Source organism: Heterocephalus glaber, unplaced genomic scaffold, assembly GCF_053883595.1.
Source record: "Heterocephalus glaber isolate CG9 unplaced genomic scaffold, H.glaber_assembly_v1.0 deba00000738, whole genome shotgun sequence".
NCBI classification, from domain to species: domain Eukaryota; kingdom Metazoa; phylum Chordata; class Mammalia; order Rodentia; family Bathyergidae; genus Heterocephalus; species Heterocephalus glaber.
The window spans coordinates 15,525,845-15,547,496 of record NW_028258161.1 but is presented as its reverse complement, the minus strand read 5'-3'; the positions used below and the strand labels follow the sequence as shown (position 1 = coordinate 15,547,496).

The window sequence follows — 21,652 nt, the reverse complement described above, 5'->3', positions numbered from 1 at the left end:
CATTGGATTGCCTCACTGCACTGCTTTGTACTGCAGGGGCTAATTCTGATTTCCCCCTCAAATAATGGGAAAAATTTATGAATCAAAGTTTGATTTAAAATTCAGGTGAAAAGTAACTCTTGAGCTAGTTTCAGTTATAGATACTGTTTTGAGGATACGTGGGCTGGGACGGAGTCCTTACTATTTGGAGGAAGGCGGGTCCTAAGGGAAGCTGTACACTGTAAAGAAAGTTAGGGGTTTGTTTTCAGCCCATAACTGGCATGAAAGCCCTGTGACTGCTCAGGTCCCTTTGTGTGTTTGGGTTTCTGTTCTTACTGTAAGCACTGGGCTGGGCTGGCTGGGCTTTAAACCCCTCCCAGCTCTGACTCTGTTGTCCAGTCTTCCTGTAGGACAGTCTAACCGTATCAAGAAAGGAAAATCAAGATGGGCATCCCTACTTAATCCTGACAGTAGACATACCACATCAGCTAATTTACTACTGCTCTGTGTGGATGGATGCCAAGTTCCCCTTTGTCTCTAGCATGAGATGTGTGTAGCAACACAGAATTGTACATGTGGAAGTTCATGAGCAAGTAGATTATGTTAAGTGTGTTTAACACAAACCCCTATGCATACAAGGACATTTTTAGAGATGATGGACGTGTTTAATCGCCTTGACTGTGGTGATGGAATCATAAATCTGATTCCCAACTCAACAAAGTGAACATAAAACATACAGTTTTTGTTTTTCAATTATACCTCCATAAAACTTCTTTTAAAAGATAGGAACTACAGCCGTGTGTCACTTAACACTGGCGTATATTCTTCTAAGTGTTCCTTAAGTGACCTTGTCGTTGCAAGCACTGTCAAGTGTACCTGATGTCTGTGACATCCCCGGGTGGGCGTAACGGTGTGGGACTGCAGTGTACACGCCCACTGTGGGCCGAAACACCTGGGTGCTTTATTAGTACGGTACATGCTTGTGACAGAGGCTGAACACGCTCACCCTGGGGAGCTGGTACCCATTCATACTGCATCTGAATTCTTTTTACTTCCCCCATCCCTAGGTCTGTCCCCATCTCCTAGAAGTCTCCCTCCTGGTTTCCTGTCACATATCTCCTGTTTTGCTCTTTGAATCACTTCTGCATTGCATTTCTCACGTAGGAGGAACCCGGTGATATTGAACCGTCTGTGTCTGATTTGTTTCACTCAGCATTATGGTCTCAAGGTTCATCCATTCGGCCACAAATGACTCAAGTTTACCCTTCTTTCTGGCTGAGCAGCACTCTGTTGTGTATAAACACCACATTTTCTTTATCCATTCCTCTGCTCATGGCCATATAGGCCACGTCCAACACTGAGCGGTTGGGAGCTGTGTTGCCGTAGGCATGGGTGTGCATGGGTCATACCTTCCTGAAACATCTTCAGGCAGCATATAACTGTGTATTTATTTTGAAAAATACCCATTTTTTTGAAAAACCAAAGATGAATTTATATTCTTTTAAGAGTATGTTTGTAGATCATCATTAAGTATTTGGAGGGAAGAAAGAATAGGGTAGAAACATTTTTGACCTAGACCTCACAATAGCACTGACTAGTAGAGCCATTTGCAGTGGCAGAAATGTTGTATGTCTGTGCTGGCAACATGATAGCCTCTAGCTACACGGAACTACAAGCACTTGAAAGGAACATGCCCAGTGCAACTGCAGAACTGTATTCTTAATTCCATCTGATTTAATTTTGACTTAAAGGGTCATAATCTCATTCCAACATTGCTTTCAGCACAGCCTTGGCGCTGCTTCTGAAGTTGAGTTTACAGAGAAAGTGCAGTTAATGACCAAGCAACCCTATTCCAGTGCTTGATAAGATGAACATGTATGGGAAAAGCTAGGGTTGCCCACTGCTGAATGTCCCTCAGGATTTAAAGACTGACATGACCCTGTGGGCCCAGGAGCCCGGGTCCCTTTTGGCTCAGATGTGAAGAGGACATCAGGCAGTGTTAGGGACCAAGTCATTCAGAGCTATGGTCTCAGAGCAATGACGTTCTATGAGTATTTTGATTCTGTCTGAGAAACTCTTTAGAAAAGAAGACCAGACTCTTTAGAAAACTGTTGTGAGGAATTTGTTGTTAAATGTGAAACTTACCATCCTTACTGGTTTTCCCCTTCCAGGAGCTTATTGATGTTGATAGTGAAGTGGTGTTTGAGTTGGCTTCCTATATTTTGCAGGTAAGTGGTTCTACCTAGAAGAGAGGAAATAAGACAGCATGTACAGCCAGCGGCCATAGCCACTCATTATCTGTCTGCTTAACTTTTTCTAGACACAAGCTGGACAGAGCTATTAATACTGATACATGGCAGTAAATAGGATATTCTACTATTTCAAAACTTTAAGACAGCAAATCACTGCAAGGGAAAGTTGTGCTTAGCCTAAGCCTAGGGAAATCAAGAGATCATTCAGTGACCCCATTTTCTTTGAATGTGGTGCTCTCTCCTTCCCTGGGCAAAACCAAGTGAATAGAATTAATCACCAGAGAATCACCCCATGTCCCCGACAAAGACAAGGTAAAACACCCTTAAGCTGGGGGGGGGGGTCTTATATTAGCTATAACAGTAGTAAGGTAAGTTGATGCAGTATCCTTAATTTGTTCCTTCAGCAGATATTTCTTGAATACTTCTATGTGCCAGGTATTATACTAGATTCACTGAAATTTCTATGGCTCCTTCCTCTAGAGTCTTTTGTGTAATGGAAAACAGCCCACAATACAGAACAGAACAAAAATTGACATAGGAAGTAGTTTTATCGAGATATGTGTTCAGATTCAGAAGCTTTAGACTTGAATGATTAGACCAGGGACTAGAGGTGACAGCTTGCATTTTGCCATTTTGAATCACTTTCTTTGGATATTACTCTGTAAAGTTTAACTTTGTGTCTTGTATTGGGGTGGCAAAGTACATTCCTGCTGTAAACAGGATTCGTTCTGAGCAGTTATTGTGATTATACGGTGTATATGAGTCTAACACTGGATGAATGTGTTTCACTGATGTTGAATTTTTTCCTTCTACAGGAGGCAAAAGGAGATTTTTCTAGGTAAGTTTTCAAAAGGGGTGCTTTGTTGTGGGGGGGGCGCGGTTAAGAATGTACTCTGTTGCTTTGTATTAAAAGAAACTACCCTACTACTAATACTATGTGTTAGTGGTGAGTTCTACTCTCAACTTACCCACAGAAGCAATAGAAGAGGAAGAAAATACAGTGTGATGGCAGTGTCTAGAGGTCCCCCAAAGCCTCATGCAGTCCTAGGTGGGGCTTTTTCAGAGGTGGCCAAATCTAGAGTGTGTGATGCTGGGATTAAGTGTGTGTGATTACTAAATCAGTCCACTGATTGGTGTGGCACTGCCCTAATCCTGGTGGCCTGGATACAATACAAGGGACAGAGAGAGTCTTGTCTGGTCTCTTGCTTGCTTGCTGTCTTCTGTTTGCCATGTACTGTTTTCTCCTCTGCGACACCCCTCTGCCACTGCACCCCCGATTATGGACTGAAACCTCTATAAACTGGGAGCTAAAAAAGCCTTTCCTCCTTTAACTTTGAGTGTCAGATATTTTGTCTCAGCAACAAGAAAAGTAACTTTGACAGACAGTAATAACAAGACCATTCAGTACCAGAGAAGGACCCTACAGGTTACACTAGGCTGGACTGAGAGTCCGGTGTCGCATGTGGCTGTTGCGCTGAGGTTGGTGGCTTGCCCAGAGGTCTCCGTGGAGCCTGGAGTCACCCCTGTGGTATAAATGTGGTTACTGACAATGTGGCAGCCCTAACAAATATGTGGACATCTTTTTTTTTATTCTCTCAATTTATTCCCTGCCCCTCAAAGGACAAAATTCTGTCCTATGGGGAGTTACATTTCATGGAAGTGTTACAGTGTAGATATCCCATTTCACCTTCCTTTTCAAGACTATAAGGCCAGAGAAAACATAAACAGACCTAACCACCAGAAGCTGGGCGCAGCTCCCGTAGCCCTGTGAAGTGATTGCTGACTCTGTCCTTGCTTCCATGAAGCCTGCCACCGACCACAAGCTGGAGTCGCCTGCAGGACCCTCTCAGAGCCTTCAAAGCACACTGTGGGGCCCCCCCATGGGGTTGTGGGCTCAAAGACAGACATCACTCAGGGATTCTGCCGTATTCGACTCCTCAGGAAAAGCCCAGGACAGCTCATTCTTTAGGATTAAGCTCTACAGGCAGAAGGAGAGCACACATGCTCAGGAAAGTGAAACAGGCCTCCCAGTTTAGGGCTCTGGCCCATCACGGGGAAGGTCGAAGATTGGTATCAAAAATAAACACATATCGTACTTCTGCTCCCTCAGCATACTTACATGTTTTGAAGGATTTGGTCTTTAAATGCGCATCACCAAGCCTAAGGCCGTGTCCTCGGCCAGAAAGTAAACATTATTTTAAACCCCAAAACGGGTCGGCGAGCTCTTTCTGTAAAGGGCCAGCCGATGCTGTGGGTTTTGCAGACGGCAGGGTCTCCGTGGCAGGCAGGCAGCTTGTCGGAAGTGCAGAGCTGCCTCGGATGGCGGTGAGCAGATAGTGTGCTGTGTTGTAAGGAAACTTTAGTCAGGGCCATGCCACGGAACCCTGAATGGTGCATACATTCTCATGTGTCGTGAAATAACCTCCTCCTCCTCCTCTTTGTCCTCCTCCACTAAAGAATGCACAGGCCGTACAACAAGCAGGGGTTGCTGCTTGCTGAGCCTGGTCCAAGTACAGTCCCGTCACTCAGCTCCTTTGCAACGTTTGCCTGAGGAGACCTCCAGGCCTCCTTTGCTGAGGTTTCCTAAACCCTCAGTAGGAAGCAGGGGTCATTGATAAACATGGGCTATAATGAGCCTTCGCTGGAGACCTTGAAGGTGGTAGGTGAGAGTTCCCGTTTACTGAATTCTCTGAGTCAATCGCTTTTGGGTTGTAGAATCTGAAGTTTGTTTATTTTGCTATTTTCTTATGACCTTAACTTGGTAGTGGAATGTGGATTAAGTCCATGTCTACTTACAGAAATGTCTGAAGTCCTGTGAAAAACTGCTTAAAAACCACAAATCCAGTGGCTCTTGGTGTCTCGACTACTTACTCTGAAGATACTCTTGCGTTTTCCAGCTCTGAACTCCGCCATGAACATTATTTCTTTTTTTTTTGGTACCGGGGATCCAACTCAGGACCTTGTGCTTTTGAGGCAGGTGGCAGAATCACTGAACTAAATCCCCGGCCCAACATTATTTCTTTTTGAGAGCAACTGGCAGGGTGGAATGCAAAGTGGGAATGGCCTCACCTGGCCTCCAGGTCATGGGAATGTGGCCACACGGGTTGCCAGTGAGGCAGAAGTGCAGGGCTGGCCCGGGTGGTCGTGCCTGGCCCCCAGTGCGCTTGTGAAATGCCAGCTTGTCCTGGTGGCAGTGGCTCATTAGTCAGAGGGGCCTTCCGGTAGTTTGTGTGCAGCTGCAGCTGTCGGGGTGGGGAAGGTCGGCACTGCAGCCAAAGGTTAGTTTATCTTATCACATAAAAGCTGCACCACGAAGGTGGGCTGCTCTGTTCCATGGGGTCCCTGGTCCACACCCGCTTTCTGGAGCAGCCATGGTTCATAAAACTCCCTTCAGAAGTCCAGGACAAATAGTGCTTGAGTGGCCTGGAGTTTAGGACTGTGATAAGTAATTTTAAATTCCCTGTGTGTATCTCTTCCCATCTGCATCTGGGAAGACCCCCAAAACATGAAAGCTGACCACATCTGGCATGGTGGCGGAACATTATGTATTTTACATGGCTCATTTTCGTAATTTAGTTTTACAGAACGTGAGTTTTGCTGTTAGTCATTAATGTGTGACTCTACAGCCTTAATTACACGTAACTAATTGGTTTTGGCTTGGACTGGACCCTGTAAATACAGTGTTTCCCAAACAGCATCCATAAAGTACAGTGTCAGCTTGGAAATACAGTCTTGAGGAAGGCTTTTATATATAAAACACAGGATCCAGGACCTAATTCTAAGAAATGTAGAAATCTAGAAGGTCAAATAACATTTTAAATGAATGGTGGCAAAGTAATTCTTCCAGAGCCTAGGAGGGTCTTAAATCTCTAACTTCCAAAAGTATAATTTTCACAAGCTGCTGTTATTTATATATTCAAGTTTCAGTGACTGTGTACAGGCTAGACTTGTGTGGAGTGGTATTAAGAACCTGCAAATTTCTGGTGCAATTTCCTTGAAGCACAAAGGAAAAGGCTGTTTTTACAAATAAGAGAAGTTGAAAGTGCTAGTGGGCTGCACCAGAAAAAGAACTGTATAAAGACAACCTAGAATGTAGTCACGGGCTTTTTTGGTCTTTCTTCTTCTGCCCTTTCATTTGCTCAGCAGATCCTGAAGGCTTATTCTCACGTAACTCTTCTCTCCGTTAGTGGAAATGCTCGCCTCTTGTCTTATTAAACTTCACAGTGAAACACTGGGTTTAGCCTTGCTGGAGGAAAATGATGGAGGCATGGACAGATAAGTGGCGGTGTGTGTGACAGGAAGAAATACGGGCCGTGCACGTTCAGACCCTGACACAGAGTGGACAAGTGTGTAGAGATTGAAGGGTTAGGAAAGAGTCTTATCTAAAAATAATGTTTTCTCTCTTGTATTATTTTCCGCAGCACAGCATGGGTAATCTTGTTTCATTTCCTTGTGTGTGTGTGTGTGTGTTAAACATTTTATTTAAAAACTCTCATGTCTGTCAACATTCAGGAAATCAGCAGAGTTGGCACTTATGTTTAAAAACAATTGAACAGCCTCAGAGCTGTGAATCAAGGCGGCTGTAGGAGCAAATAGTACGCGAAGACGGGAGAACAAAGTCTAAAAGCAGAAAGTTCGCGTTTGGTCACCACTGCTAACCATTAGTCAACCAGTGACATTGCCTGCGAATCCTACGAGCTGTGTTCATCACAAATGCTGCAGTGTGCTTGGGGCTAATCACTGACTTTTTAATTATAAACTTTAAAAAAAAAACTTGAGTCATTATAGAAAAATACTCGTTCTCTTCCTTACAGAAATCAGTACAGTGAACTCCATTTAATCAACCGACATCCACATTTTCTAATTATATTAGAAATTACTTACATTCTAACAATTAAATTGTATTCTAATTAAACTTAATGGGCTTATTACTGCACTGTGCTAAGTGGGGTGTGTTAGGTCCAAGAACTTGAGTTTTAGTTTTTTCTCCTAAAGGGAACTTCCCTGAAACCCTATTAACCAACTTCCTTACCCTGGTCTTCAGAATCTCCTCACACATAGCCTGATCAGCTCCAATCAGTGAGACACGAATTTAAAATAATCATAATAATTTTGCAAAATTGAAATATTAGTTTTATGCTAAACATTGCAAATCATTAATGTCCAAATCACACTGCCCTTGATATAAAGAATCATCCATGCATTAGTAGGACCAGTAAAGGCCACCTGAATTTTTCAACAAGATTCATTGAAACCAGATCAGTGAAGCGCTGTTGCTCTGGGCTGTCTCCCGGGACCTGGAAATAGCTCCGTCGCAGAGGACAAGGTGTAACCACTAAAGCAGGATTCTCCCAGCGTGGGATTATTAGGACCAGGGAGCCAGCCGCCTGGAAAGGACTGATGTTAAGGAACCCCATGTGACCAGCCTGGGTTCCGTGCATCTGCAGGCCTGCCGTTCCAAATGAGCATAGCGACCCAAAGAGAAGGGAACTTTTCAGTGATACTCAGGGTCAGTTTATATGACATCTGCGCAGAATTAAATGCTAGCCTGTCTGGGGGGTATTAGCTTATCAGAATTCAGCGATCAGTTAGAACTCTTACTTTGTCCCCAAGATGTCCCTTAGAATCCTGCAGGGTTTTTTTCTTAATCCTGCTTTTACAAGCAGAGCAATGCATTACTCAGTCAATAGAAACAAACAGCAGTCTTCATCAGCAAGAGAAATTGATTTTCATCTCCATGTTAGAAGACAAATTGGAGTATCTATTTGTGCTGAAAAATTCCCGTTAACTTCCTAAGGCCACACATTCCTAGGTCCCTGGGAGAGCAATTAGAAGTAAAAAGCTTAAAGAGGTTTCAATATTTTATCTTCTGTAAACTGTGGCACTGTGTAGTCAGCAATCTGGAAAGAAAGAAACTTTTTTCTTAAAAAAAAGTTTCCTCTTGATTTTTTTCCTTTTTAAAAAAATCTGGTCTGGCTTTTTTAAAAGCACATTTGTAAATTAAAGTAAACTAAAGCTGGCTTTCTGGTGTATGAAAATTCCAGGTTTATAAGTCTTTTTGGTCAGGCCAGAGGATGCAGTCACAGGTTAGAGCAAGAATTTTCTTTCATTTTGGATTTTCCTTGTCATCTTTTTAAAAATTGATTTTCTCCCTCTTGGAAATGACAAGTATTTAGCATTGTTCCAAAATTTCTCCTACCCAGTTGGAGGGGGAATAGCAACCACAGTAAGGAAAAGTGAAATCCCACTTGGCTAATGAGGTATATAACCCAGAAAGCAAGAAATTTAAAAGATAGACAGCAAAAGAAGACAAAGAGCTAGTTTTCTTCTAAGACACTTTGTTTTTGGTACTGTAAACACTTGTCTCAATTGCTGTGGTTAAAAAGATAACAAAGTTATTTTCTCGCCCAATGACAGTTCGCAGTGAAGTGATTAATTGAAAGCAGCAGTCCGTAAAATCCCAATCCCAGTCACTGGTCTATCAATAGCAATACTTTGTACCCACAGGGGTAGTTCTGCTAGAACAAGTCTAAGCAAGCTCAGTTTTAAGTCAGTATTAGTCATTGTGATCACTGGGTATGTTTTCCTACCATTGTTTAGGTGCCACTGGAGAGAATACAGCTGTCACAGATCACACACTGAGAAAGATACATTTGCTGAGACTATGTGATAATTGGTGAAAAATAGTTTGTGGGGAGCAGTTAACATTTGGAGCAGAACATCCATAATCTGCCAGTGTGTGTCACACTTCAACTTGCAGGTTTCCCTATCAAAACCTTCCTAGGAAAAGTGTTATGTGTTAAATTTGAAATACACCTATCAACCCAAAGAAGACATTTTTGTGGGAAGAAATGAAATTAATATACTTTTCATGTGTTGATTTATTTTTTCAAAGAGAAGCAGAAAGTGGGGTGTGTGAGGTTTTCCTGTGATTTAGGAAGGACCTTGGGGGCCATGGGTGACCCAGAAGCAGCTGGGATCTTTCATGCCAGCGACAGCTAAAAGGAACAAAGTCTGTGGACGTTTGAAGCACAGTGTTCTCATGGAAAAGTTACAAATTGTTAAGAAAGCTTCATTTTGTGAACAAAAGTTCGTTTGACTGAGCTCTCAAGTGTGTAATTCACATTTTTGAAGAATTAAAAAGCATTCAGATAAGGTTTTTTCCAGGGTGATATTCTTCAAATCCTACGAGAACTGTAAAAGTATAAAGTAAGGAGGAAATGTTGTATTATGACAGCTTATCTCTTTTTTTAAGCACTTATTTAATCTCAGCATTATATTTGAGTGAATTCTGTGAATAGCAGAAAGGTTCATTCATGGTTATGTCAGTTTTTCAGAGCTGAGAGTCCCAAGCTCAAGGGCAACATTGTAGAAAATTAACCAGTTTTTTCTCAAGCTATTTGAATAAAAATTATTTTCCTGAAATCATGGACTTAAGAAACAATTCTTAAAACTTGTGTTGAATTTTGCACATTTCCAGTTAAATTAGAAATTCACAAAATTTCCTTTCACTCTAAGAAAACCAGACTCACTAATCTAGAAAGAAATCTTTACACGTACACTTGAACAATCAGCAACCGAAATACTCAGAACCCTTAAATGGGTTTGTAACTTTGCCCCTCTGTAAGTTGGCAAACCAACAAGACTTATTTGTCCTTGACATAGCCCAGAGTCCAGAATCCTGTACTGGAGCAAAACAAAACAACTCTGAGTGACCCCAGGTGCTTCCGTGTGTCTTCAGCTGTTAAATGCAACAGCAGAAGTTCCACAGACACACGGATACGGTCCCGGGGCTGGACAACCCCGCAACAGGTGAGCCCTGGGGCTCCCGAGCCCTCACCTGCCCCTGGGAAGCGTGGAAGGGGAGGCAGTGCTCTGGATGCGGGTGCAAGTGGGCGAAGTGTAGGTCAAACATTGCCTCAGATAGGAAGGTTAGCTCTTCCACCAAAGGAGGCTAAGAAAAGTTTGCTGAAGCTTTCTGAATTTTGGAACTGTGGGCGAGGGATGGGGACCTACTCTCATATACGTAGGAGCTGCCTTTCCCTGGAGAAATTTTCCTCTGAGAAACCTTTGAGAATACGGAAGAGTTAGTCTGGAGTAGTAAGTGCATCAGCGACTCTGAGTTTCATCCTATTCCCTTATGTTACCTTCGTACAATTTTCTGGATTTAGTACTCGCTTGTTTTTATGCCATGTGGGTGAAACCAGCTGGCTTCAGGAAGAATTTTTCAACCCTAAGCATGTTCTCTTGGCCCCAGATTTCTCCTACAAATTCCAGACATCGCACTTGACTGGAAGGGGAGTTCCTGAATAGGTTACTTCCTAATATTTGAAAGGCCAGCACATTGTGGCCTTTGCTAGTCATGTTCTCAAGTTTAATTTTGGCCTCCTTCAGGTGTGTGGCTTGGTTGAATTTGGTTTTGTTCATCGTGGCAAACTGGCCGTTGATGGATTGCTGAAGTCTGTTTTCCCCGTAGCTCCATCCCATCACCTCGTGTGGTCGGCAGGAGGAGGCAGATCTACCCTCTCAGCCACACGCCCTCCCGCCCCGTGAAAACTGCCGGAACGCTGATGCACCACTTCCCGTGCTACCAACATTAATAGCTACCAAAAAATTATTATGCCGGGTGTAGTGGCTCATGCCTGTGATCCCAGGCTTCAGGAGGCTGAGGCAGGAGGATCACTGTGAGTTTGAGGCCAGCCTGGGCTACATAGTGAGTTCAAGGCCAGCCTGAAGTGCATAGTGATACCCTGTCTCAAACAGAAAAGTTATTTTTTGTGGTCCAGGAACCCTAGCACTGAGCTTTTTAAAGTGTTTTACTTTGAGACAGGGTCTCACCAAGTTATCAAACTCAAGATCCTTCTGCACCACCACACCTGGCTTATACCTAAATATTTTAAATAACATCTGGTCAATATAAACAAAATAAGAAACTGACTTTTCTTCTTGGTTTAGCAAGTGGTTCTCAGAAAGCAAGACCTTTTTGCTTTGTTTCTAAAAATAGGACATGACGGTGATGAACTTCACTCGGGTGTGTTGTAAATGGGTGCTGGGCTCTGGGAAACCATCAGAGCAGAAGTCAGAGTGGGAAGCTGGAGGCTGCAGCCTTGTGAGTCCTGGAGGTGGAGTGTTCACCTCTCCCACTGGGCAGCCTTCTGGCTCCAGCGACGGGGTTTGGCTGGTGGACAGGAATAGACGCCTCCAGGTCCCTGCAGTGTTTGCAAACAGCAGGGAGACGACGAGAACACTGCTGCAGACTTGTGGGGAAGAGACGGGAGCCTGGATCCCTTCCAGGATGTAATGGATTTGGATGGGCTTCACAGCCTAGTGATTTCTCTTTGTATTTTTTGTGTAACCTTGTGCTGTTGGAGAGCCCCAGAATAACTGCAAGCTTCAGCAAGGAAGTCAAGCATGTGGCTGTCATCAGGGAACTTGTTTGCCAACAAATGGGCTTTGGTGGGTAAAAGGATCTCTTCCTCCTTTAGTTCCTTCCTTCTCTAAGTGCACTTACTAAATGCACTTTAGACGTGATGTGGGGGTACACCCAAACGGAAGTTTCAGCTTGGTGACAGAGAGAGCTCCTAACTGCTTTTCTTGGTTTCAACCCACGAACGTGTGTCCAGTAAAAGTGTCTTTCGTACTGATGATCTGTGAACCAAATCCCTGTGTCAGTGGGGAGCACAGCGGGCTCGAGAGTGTTCGGCAAACTGGGTATTTGCTTCCACTGTGCCTCACTAGGATACGGGGAATTCCTAGTCATACTTGAAAACTGAGCTTTCCTAAGCATCAGGAGCTCGCTGTGTGAAAACTCCAGGGACTGTTCACTGCCCACTGGAGCAGCCTGAACCCTCTCAGCCTGGCACTGAAGGGCCTCGAAATTCTGGGCCCAACCTGCCTTTTCAGCCTGACTGTCCCCCGCTTCAGATGCATCTCGTCAGTTCTAAGACCTCCGTGATTCGTCCTGAGTTCGCCTGAGGAGAAACATAAGGATCCTATCCTTTTCTTCCTGCGAAGTCTCCCCCAAAGCCTGCTGCTGCTTCGGAGCCTCCACGACCCTTTGTCTCCTCTGAACTTTCACATTTGTTTGGATCGACACAGTCAAACACTACCCCGACAGTTATCTTTGTGTGTGCAGCTATCGCTTACTCCCCAGCTAAACTCTGAGCACCTTTTGGATAAGAACTATTTCACATCACTTTTTTATTAGTAGTGCTGGGGATTGAACTCAGAGCCTTGCACATGCTAGGCAAGTGCTCTACCACTGAGCTCCACTCCCAGCACTTTTTAAAACTTTACTTTGATAGAGCATCTCACCAAGTTGCTCAGGCTGGTCTTGAACTTGTGTTCTGCCCCAGCCTGGTGAGTAGCTGGGATCACAGCGTGAGCCTCTGCACCAACCCTCGTCACTTTTCAGATCCTCCATGGTGCTCGCCGCACACCAGTGTACACCACAAATACCTTGCTGATTACTGGGTGCCATTTCCTCGCCTGGCCACTTAGATGGTAACGGTCCAAGTAATTGCATACTCTGAGTTAAACAATCCCAAGTTGAGCTTGTTCCTCCAGTCGGTTGTTCAAAGCTGGGACAAACATCCTTGTCCTTGTTCTTAGTTGCATTTGAACAATCCCCTGTCTGGGAACAGCTACAGTGTTACCGAGCATCCACGTGATTCTGTCACCGCCTCAGCGAGCTCCGAGTTGGCTTGGTGCTTCCCAGGGGCCGGTGACATCCAGAGGTGGAGCTGCTGGCCCCATCATTGTCAGCGATCATCTCCACTGAGGACACAGGAAGTGGGGATCCTCTGGTCAGCAGTGTGGCGTTGGGGAATTTGCTGTCCAAAATTCCCGGGAGCACCTGTCTGTGCTTGGAGTGTTCCTTCCTTCACATTCATCTGTTGATGTTCTACCTCCCTGCTTTTCTGGACAGCACTGCTCTGCGTCCTGGTAGCCAATATTTGCCTTGCTTTGTATGAACAACACAAAAGCTGCCAAGAGCTCAGGTGAGAGCCGCGGGTCAAACGCCGGGCTCCATGAAATGAGCCTGGGAGCCCCGCTGAGGTGTCGAGGCGTTCGGGACGCCAGTGTGGGGGATCCTTTCAGTACAGAAGCGTCCCCTCGAGGCAGTGAGTGGGTGCCAAGCACAGACAGTGCCGCACCAAGGAAGGGAGTGAGGGTCGCCTGCGGAGTGTGGGGTGGTGTTCAGCGTGTGAAGAAGTTTGGCTAGACCAGGGGAGTCCAGTGTGTCTTCCGAGCTGAGCACACAGGTCTGGGGAAAAAGACACTGAGTCCAGGACCAGATGCGTAAGATCGCCCGACTCCACGCTTTCGGAGTAGTTTCCAGACCTTGTCAAAAGCAAAGGCTATTTATTTATCATATTTCAGCAGACACTTTTCAGCATGTGGTCAACCTATGCCAAGAAGACTACCACCGTGTGTGTATTGGCGAGGCAAACACTCCGGGAGGAAGCGGTGCCATTGTCCATTCTTAGAGTCCTGTGAGCCCAGCTTCAGAGCCCTGGGGAGTTTCTCCTGGGACCCTCCCCGTGGGGACTGAGCAGAGGGGACCTGGGGGACCCTCCCCGTGAGGGACTGGAGCCCTCTGAGCATTCTGCCCTGGTTCCCTCAGGTCCTTCCCATCTGTATGAAGTAAATGAATGAAGGAAAGTGGCCCTTCCTCCCACCACTCTCCGGTAAACGGGACCAGATGTGGGCTCTCTGACCTGGCAGCGGTCGGGTCTCATCAGCAGCCCAGCAGTTTTCTCAGAGTGAGCTTTCCTGGCCTTCTCTCTTTCAGCAATGAGGTCGTGAGGAGTGACCTGAAGAAGCTGCCAGCCCTGCCCACCCAAGCCCTGAAGGAGCACCCCTCCCTGGCCTACTGGTAAGACCCCAGGCTCCCTTAGGAACGGGGCTCCGGGGTGTGGGGCCCAGATGGCCCAGCCTGCGCTCCCCGGCTTTGGGACAAGTAACTTGTGTCTTCAGGTTCCATTTTCCACATTTGTTTAAATGATGTGTTGTGTGTGAGGCTTCTCTTTTTCTTTTTATTTAAAAAAATCCTTCTAAAATTTCACTTTGGACCTTCACTGCCCAAGGCCTCCGTGTGGGGTTCATGGTAGAAGCCTGTCATGTAGTGACAGCACGTGTGAGGTTAGGGCAGGGAACATGAGGCCGACAGGGTTTCCTTTGCTGGTGAGAGCCTGGGCCTTTGCTTTTCCCACAGTGTTTCGTGTCTCCTGGTTTAGCTGCCCTGAAGCACTGTATCTCAGTTGTCTGTTGGGCCCTAAATTACTGATTCTGAGTAACCCCAGCCTGTGACAGGGCCCAGATTGTGGTTTGGGTCCCGCTGAGTGGCATGTGCATTGCTGGGGAGTGGCTGGAATCCTACTGGACGCGTGAGCCCAGACTGCTGGCCCGTGACGACGACAGCCCTGCCTCTCTGATGTTCCTTCTGACCTCGTAACAGAACCAGTGTGACTGCTTATAGCATGAAGCAGAGAGAGACACGCTGATCCCAGTCAGCTGCCTGGGCCCTGCTGAGCACCGCTGCATGTACTTTCTGAACTATTCAGACCACTAGCGTTGGGTCTTGTCTGGACACCTCGAGGCAGTAGCTGTGCAGTCACTCAGATGGCTTTGAGCAGTTCCTTCAGTTAAGAGAGGCCGAGTCCTGATGCGAAGTTTGCTTGCAGAATTAAAGTCTGGCTCGTAGATGCCGTCTCTCTGAGAAGTCACAGTCACGAGAGGGGTGGCTCCCTTCAGTCCCTCCCGACCTCATCCCTGTGAGCTGATTGCCGTCACTCTGCCCTGGGGCACACAGAGGGAGGTGGTTCAACAGCAGCATTGTAATCTGCACCCAAAGAGGAAAACCTGTTCCACCTGCAGAGATTTCCCATGCATCTGCTTCCACACTTCCTGCCTTGCAGTCTGCATGTGTGAACACCAAGAAGTGACATTGCTGTGTCCTCATCCAGGAAACCCCAGTGCCCTCTCCCACCCCTTGTGTTCCTTGGGCCTTATCTTCTGTATCTCCCAGCTGCTCCTGTTCGGGAATCGGATGGTGCAGGAGACAGGGGTGTGAGACAGGAACTCGGGAAACCGGGGCTGAGCTTAGTGGCGCAGCGCCTGCTGGCATGCAGAAGGCCTAGGTTCAATCCCCAGCACCACACACTCACATTAAATACATGGGAGGACGTGTTTGCCATCAGAGCTGCGACAGCAGGGAGTCTGGTGTCAGAATCGGCCTTGGCCTAACCCAGCCCTTAGTCATCTCTTCATTTGTTTGCAAGCATTCTTCCACACCCATGCACCTTTCTGAACTACGAACTCCCCTTTTCTCTCTGTCTGTCTCTGGGTTTTTCCTTCATCATCTGTGTCTCTGCTCGCACATTGTTGCTAGCATCTTGGCATCCACATCCACAGCTGTGTGGCCAACACATCTCATTTTTGTGAGCAGACTGGCATGTTCCTGGGCTTCGCTCAGATCCAGCAGTGCTCAGACCATTGGCACCGAGAGGGTGGCAGGAGGGGGCAGGTGCCTGTGGCTCCACACCCCAGCTGTGCAAGGGTGTGAGCCACCCTGATGATGCTTTGAAGAAACTAAAGGAAGCCAGGCGTGGTGGTGCCTGCCTGCAGTCCCAGGGCTCTGGAAGGCTAAGGCAGGGCGACTGCAAATTCAAGCCCAGTCTGGGCAACCCGGAAACTTAGTGAGACCTTGTTTCAAAATAAAAATTAAAAAAGGACTAGGAATGTAGCTCAGTGTGAAGACCCTGGGTTCAATCTTTAGCAGCACAAAAACACAAGTAGGCCTTTTCGCCTTACTCTATCATGGTTGGCTACCGGTCGCTGGTTCTGATATTCCAACCTGCTTATTCACGTTTTTTAAAGGCAGAGACCTGAAGTAGAGGGAAATGCCATTTGTGTTCCTGTGGGTGTAGAGGGGGAGCGGAGCTAAGCTGTGGACTGGACTCCGTGTCTCCCCTCCACTCAGCACCAGCGCCGTCAGCACGGTGGGCCGTGGCCCCTTCCCGGGGAAACCTTTTCCTCTCCTCTGTGCCCAGGTCTCAGGCTCCCAGCTCCTCCCGAGCTGAGGCTTTGTCGCCACTCTTCTGGCTTGTCTGCTTCCACTGCCTTTGCACAAACCAAACTCGGCCTGTGGCTTTCCTTAGTTCTCTGCTGCCTCGATTTCTCCATCTGAAAAGCGGGCTTGACCACATCAACCTCCTTTGGACTGTAACCAAGAGAGGAAGAAGTCAGAGAATGTGCCTGGGAAGCGGTGCAGGGTGCATTATGATGCTTCTCCCCACCTGCTTCCGCTGTGGAGGCAGCGTCTGATGCAGAAAATCAGAGCAAGGGGCTCAGGGCCCAGCTGGTGAGCGCCAGGCCACCCTGTCACCCTGGCACCTCTGTGGGAACACGAAGAGCCCATCCTGAACCCAAATCCTGGCCATGCCAGCTGGTGACTCCCCCAAGCCAGGAAAGACATCACTGCTGCCGTTTCCCCTCCACCCAAATGCTCCCTGTGCCGCCTGGTTGAGGAGAGCCGACTGGCAGGACGCAGTCCGCCCTGGTCCTGTGCCTTTTCCTCCGAGTAACCATGCTTCCTGGGGTTGTTTCCCCGGGCTCATGTTCCTACCACAGCAGACCTGGGGCAGGGGGCAGCCCTGTGCAGCCTCCAGAGGAGGTGGGCGTGGTCTGGCCAGGACGGGCTCCCCCGCAGCGGTGAGTGCTACAGCGTGACAGCTGGCCTGGCGTCTAAATGGTGAGAGCAGCAAGAAGCCTGAGGCAGGTGAAGGTAGCACTGTGGTTCCGACAGCCTGAGAGACTGAGAGAGGAGACAGGCCGAGGAGGCGGACGTGGCGTGGCAGCAGGCGGCAGCCGGCAGGCGCGGTCCCTGGGGAACGGCCTCACAGCTGCCTGACGGTGTCCCAGGCTCCGCTCCCTTGGTGTGTTCCTGAAGCCGCCTTGTGCTCAGGACCGCACACCATGCTGACTCCCAGGGTCCCACCTCTCCGGGACTTCCTTTCCAGAGTTGCAGAAGAAAGACTCATGAACTCCTACCTGCACTGGGCTGCTGGACCCTGATCTAGGAGTCCGCCTCGCCTCTCCGAATCCCAAGTCACGGGCAGGAAATGGGACAGCACAGCTATTGATTTCCTGGGTGGGTGTGGAGGAAGCCAAGAAATGATCCCAAGAACCCGCTGACAGCGCTCCGAAGGAGTCGGCAGTCAGGGCTGGTTCTGCAGAGGGTGCCCCTCGGAGCTAGGGGCCAGGTGGGAAGGACTTGGCCACGGACCCTTGGCGGGGCCACAGAGCCAGAGCGCGGAGCCCAGAGCGTGACTGCTCCGTGGAGGGCAGGAGGCCCCGCCCACGGAAACCACACCCAGCTGGAAGGACACTTCCTTGGGGAGGGTTCTGCCTCTCCCACTGCACATTTCAGACCCCGGGATTAGATGTATTTAGATGTATTAATTAACGATTACGATGGTAAGATGGTAACTGAGAGATCAATAAACTCCCCCCAGGGACTAAGTCGAGACCATGCAGAGCGAGTTCCCCCAGAGACGACCGACCTAGCTAAAAGAAGGAAATGCGGAAAGCAAAGCGGGAGGGGGGGGGGGGGGTTCAGGTAATCATGGACAGTAAATCACCAACAAGGCCCTGAGGGCACGCCCCACCCCCGGCTGCAGAGCCGGACAGCGAGGGGCCCAGGCAGGTCGCGTCAAGGCCTCAGCAGGCTGTGAGGTGCGGCCCCTTCCCCGCGATTCCCCAGGCAGAGGGGTCCCAGGCTCACCTCTCACTGCAGACTGTGTGGCCCGCCACCAGGCCCCCCTTCTCTCTCTGAGAAACAGTGGCAGCCGCTGCCCCCAGGGAGCCAGAGCGCCTCCTGTGCTGTAGAATGAACATTTCCAAAGGGGAGGCAGCTGCCCTCTCACTCCAGTAGCTGCTGTGTTGCCTCTCCACGGTTCCTCTGGACCTTTCCTGGCCTCCTGCTTCACGATTAACCAAACCCAAATTCCAGAACTTTCCTTCCCTTTGGAAGTACTGACTCCACGACTACTCATCGGAGGAGGTGAGAAGAGCCACCCGAGTGTTTACCGTGGTGTCTGCTCCTGACCACTTCTGACTGCTCCTTCCTCCTCTTGGGGTTACCTTTTCCTGCAAGAAGCTGGACCTCCAAGCCTGGGCTGATCTTATGTCACTGATTAGAAGTCCCACATAAAGACCACGCTCATCCTCTGAGGGGGAACAGCCATTTCTAAGTAACTTGATACAGCCTAAGGGATTTCATTCGGCTGAGTTTAGGAATGTCAGTTCAGGACAAGTCACTTTCCCAGAGTTGATGGGTCCTTGGAGCTCCTTAGGAGGTTGGTCAAGCTCAGAAGTGTCTCCTGCCAGCAGGATCCTAGCCTCTAATAACAGAATTCTTTTCTTCTTACTCTAGTGAAGACAGAGTGATTGAGCACTATAAGAAGCTGAATGGCCAGACAAGAGGTCAAGCAATCGTGAAGTAAGTGGCTCTTCCCAACTCTCATGAAGATTGTGTGTGTAAGTGTTAATGCATCATACGTTAGGGTGTTCAGTTCTGCTAGGAGAGATGTGTCTCTGGGAGGCAATGTTTTAATTGAATTTTTGAGGAAATAATCACTCCCCGAACTTTATCACACACACATGCGCGCCCCCAAAAAACCCTGTATATTCAACCAGTTGTGCAAAATAACCACCCTCGTGTGCACTGTGTGTGTTTGTGTACATTGTCTTTGCAGCTACATGAGCATCGTGGAGTCTCTCCCGACCTACGGGGTTCACTATTACGCCGTGAAGGTGAGTGAACTCATTTGATGGAGGTTGCCCACCTGCCCTTAAAAAAACAAGCAAACAAAAACTTCTGATTTTTAAATCTTCCTGAAGATTTTGGGGGGAATAGGAGCTGGTGGGGAATGGATTGGTCAAGAAGACTGCATGCCTGGGGAAACTGGGCAACTGTATTTCCCCCTGTGCCATCAAGACTTGATATAATTATTTTCCAAGACTTGTTTTCCTTTTTTGTGAAATACCTTTTTTTGTGAAAAATTCCCTGCTTTCTTGTAGTTTGAGAGGTATCTGGGGGAGATCAGGACTTCAGGACATCACAGTAGAAAGACTCCATCAAACACAAAGCTCTGTAGAAAATAAAAACTTGCAGCAGAATCGAGCGTTTTCCTTGGTGGTCAAATGCCTTGCAGTCAGCCCCTTAGGAGAACTGGGGTTACGGGCTGACAAACTGAGTGGGCGGCCGTACGAACGGCAGGTGCCATCTTCTTGAACATTCCAGTGCCAAGTCCAGTGAGACATTGACTTCTATTCTAAATCCTCTTTTAATTTTATCCATAGTATTCCAGACCAGGATCTCTTCTTTGAAGCAGTAGATAAAGATGTTCCCTACAAAGAGGAAAAATTCTCTGTCTCACCTCTTTTCTTCCTTAACCCCTAAGTGAGTATGTGAAGTTGAGCCTAAAAGAATAGAAGATGCTTTCAACCAAGACGGTTGCACTAGAAAGTCCAACATGAGATTCTCTTGCTCTTTTACAGTGTCTTTCCCGACATTTCCTCCCCACTATATTTTAAAATTTTCTTTAGGTTTCCTTTATTCTGTGTCATCCTTGGAAACCTGCGTAACACTTTGTATGCCATTGATACGCATCGAATTGCATGTACCCTCTGCTAAACTGCAGGCTTTAGATGGCGAAGAGCAGTGTTGCCTTCTGCGGTCTATTTCCAGAGCCAGGCGTAGCACCCGGCCCAGACTTGCTCAGTAATCGTGGACTGAGTAAGATGCGTAATAAGACTTGAGCTGAGTTGTTGGGCGTGTGTGCTTCTGTAACGAGGAATGAGGGTTAACATCTCAGTCGTGGAGCCCAGAGCTGCTCGGCACTTGCGGGGGACCCCAGGCCCATCCAGCAGCTTAGCTCAGGATCCCTTTAAGAAGCTGTCCCTGATGTCCTACAGAAGTTCTTCCTGCCAGTGGGAGCTCTTAATTCCTCTTCACCGTGGAACTCCTGTGACCACCACAGCCAGCCCTGTTCTGCTCAAGCCTGAGACAGAGTGTCAGGGCCGGCTGACACTCTCTAGCTCAATCTTTGTTCTGAATTTGGGTTCAATTCTGTCTCTTATCATTGCAAGAGATTAAGATATTTGCCTCCCCACTACCCTCATGGAACCTTCTGAATGTTGGAAGCCAATGTGAGATACAGGAAGCTTCATCCACTCTTTACACAAGACTGGACCTGTGGCCCATTCTTTGGCAGCCCCAGAATTTAACATTAAGGTTGCCTCTGATGGTCATGTTTTCTTCCTTCCAATAAAACCTTCCCGAAGTGCTTTCTCCTCAGTTTGTTGGAGACCAGGAGCAGGCTTGTGATTTTCAAAGGCCACATTGAGAATGTGTGTTTGACTCTTGAAGTCTCAAAGCCTAAGCAGTTACTACTCTGCTGCCACTGGCAGCAGAGCCCCTGGTTCAAGCTGGCGCAGCCTGTGTGTCCCTCACTGCCCAGTGGCCCTGTGCCCTCCCTGGTGCCCAGGTGCAGTGCGCCGACCTCACGTACCAGGTCAGTCTGATGGCACAGTGGTGCTGGGGTTTCCCAAGAAAGGAACCTAAGATCTTACACAGCGTTTACATTTTGTGGCTGTGGGCGGCTCAGCGGTAAGGCCTGCACTTAGCCTGTGTAAGGGTCTGGGTGAAATCTTCAGAACAAAAAGAAAGAAAAAGATCAAATACCCTTGAAACTTTAAATACACCTCCAAAATGTATTTCTTTTGCCTTTCATCTTTGTGCTTACCCTGAAGTAACTCAGACCCCAGGTAATTGGAAATCATCATGCTGATTTTGAGTTTTTGAGACACCCATAATGGAGGTGTATAAGGTTATTTGGAGATGTAGCAGTTTGCACACATCTTGGGAAAGGCTGCTTAGTATTCCTACATAAAATCCTAGCATTTGAGAACTTTGATGAAGAACTCAGCATCATCCTATCTGAATAGAGAATTGCAGCGTGCACTCAGGTGCCATTATGAATGAGTAAACAGAAGCGCCTGGTGTTTCTGACTCAGTCCTGAGGGTGTCTAGCCCTGCGTTCATCAGCGTGAGTCCCAGCTGTCCCTGGGGTGCAAGGACACCAGTGATGTGTTCAAGCCCATGATGCATTGGCTTGCTGTGTCCAGACGTAAATAAAGCTGAGTAAAGCTGGGCCGACTCCACTTTGATTTCTTAAAAAGAGGGGAGCCGCTGTCTCATCATCTCCAGGATCCTGTCTGGCTCTGACAATCGCAGTGGCAGTTTCTCTGCTCAAAACATCATTCATTTTGTCAGGAAGGCTCGGCGTCTGTCAGGTTTCTCTGTGTGGTGAGCGAGGGGCTCAGCCTGGAGGCATAAAAGGAGGAACAGAGCA

The 21,652-nt window shown here is 47.7% G+C and overlaps 1 protein-coding gene across 15 annotated transcripts in view; it reads left to right on the top strand.

The window, feature by feature from the left end:
- Positions 1–21,652, top strand: part of Frmd4a (FERM domain containing 4A) — a 521,224-nt gene that overhangs the window by 427,013 nt on the left and 72,559 nt on the right. For 13 of the 15 annotated variants that reach the window (XM_013078471.3, XM_087206807.1, XM_087206806.1 and 10 more), the window contains 5 exons: positions 2,151–2,207; positions 3,047–3,069; positions 14,026–14,109; positions 18,670–18,735; positions 18,992–19,049. In XM_013078471.3, the coding sequence (XP_012933925.2) occupies positions 2,151–2,207; positions 3,047–3,069; positions 14,026–14,109; positions 18,670–18,735; positions 18,992–19,049 (288 nt within the window). Of the gene's footprint in view, positions 1–2,150; positions 2,208–3,046; positions 3,070–5,357; positions 10,044–10,086; positions 13,232–14,025; positions 14,110–18,669; positions 18,736–18,991; positions 19,050–21,652 lie in introns of those variants that run through there. The other 2 variants (XM_087206809.1, XM_021242055.2) reach the window with 2 other exon arrangements.